Genomic DNA, 930 nt, shown 5'->3' on the forward strand with positions numbered 1-930 from the left:
AGGAGAGAAGGACAGAAAGAAGAAAATGTAAGGACAAGAGCCCTTTATTATATTGCCACTGCCAAGAACTTTTGTAGGGAAGCTGTCTGTCCCACCATTTTGGGAATGAACACAGCTCAGTTGGAGCCTGAGTCAGAGGTGACCCCTGAGGAAGATGAGCTGCAGCTGCTTACCTCACAGTCTTCATAGTCATCCCCGCTGCTGGAGTCTGAGGAGCTACTGCTCTCTGCCTTTTCGCAATTTTCCTTTTTTTCTTCTGGTGTCTGTGAGGCATGAGAACGACCCCCTCTAGTCCCTGATGATTTTGTCTCAGGGGCCTTCAGCCCCTGTCCTGTTCAAGCCTTTCTGGCAGAGCCCTGGCTGAAGGACAGAGCACATCTTTCCTGATGATCTTGGGGTCCGGGCCTCCATTCATGTTCATGCTCTTACACTTAGCATAGGATCTCTCTCTGTAAGCAGCATACTCTTCAGGGGACAGACTCCTGAGCCAGTGGTCCAGGTCCACCTTGTACTGTTTCTGCAGCTCCTGTGCCTGCTCCTTGTAATGCTGCTTCTGGCTCAGCGGGACCCGCTGCCAGCGTCTACCAATCACCACCATGTGCTCCCTCTCAGACAGGTCTTGCAGCTCTCTACTTGACCACAGATCCTGGTGGAACTTGTGGTATTCGTTCATTGGGGGCTTCCTGGGCTCTCCATGGAATTTTAGCTTCTCAGAAAAATGGGTTTCTGTGGGAGATTTTACTTTTTCCACATTTTCCTGGAACTTCTTTTGGACTTTTGTTGAGCTCCTTTTAGGGACAACAGAAGTATTGGAGTTCTTGACTAGATCAGGGTGGTCCTTCCTCAACTGAGCCAGTTTCTCCTCAAACTCCTCTTTATCTTTCTGGAAATCTTGAATGTATTTCAACTTCATCTGTTCTGGGAGTTCCT

General features: G+C 48.9%; 1 protein-coding gene across 1 annotated transcript; it reads right to left on the minus strand.

Annotated features, from left to right (window-relative positions):
• Positions 1-173: 173 nt before the first annotated feature.
• UBTFL1 (upstream binding transcription factor like 1) lies at positions 174-922 on the minus strand (the record flags this gene model as incomplete). The annotated part of the gene is given in 2 exon segments (XM_037047540.1): positions 174-337; positions 340-922. Coding segments are annotated over 2 exon segments (747 nt in total), but the record flags the coding sequence as incomplete, so codon positions are not given.
• Between the last annotated feature and the right edge of the window lie 8 nt (positions 923-930).

The sequence above is a fragment of the Sturnira hondurensis genome, unplaced genomic scaffold (genome assembly GCF_014824575.4).
Source record: "Sturnira hondurensis isolate 20B ecotype Veracruz unplaced genomic scaffold, ASM1482457v3 Scaffold0005880, whole genome shotgun sequence".
In the NCBI taxonomy this organism is placed as follows: Eukaryota; Metazoa; Chordata; class Mammalia; order Chiroptera; family Phyllostomidae; genus Sturnira; species Sturnira hondurensis.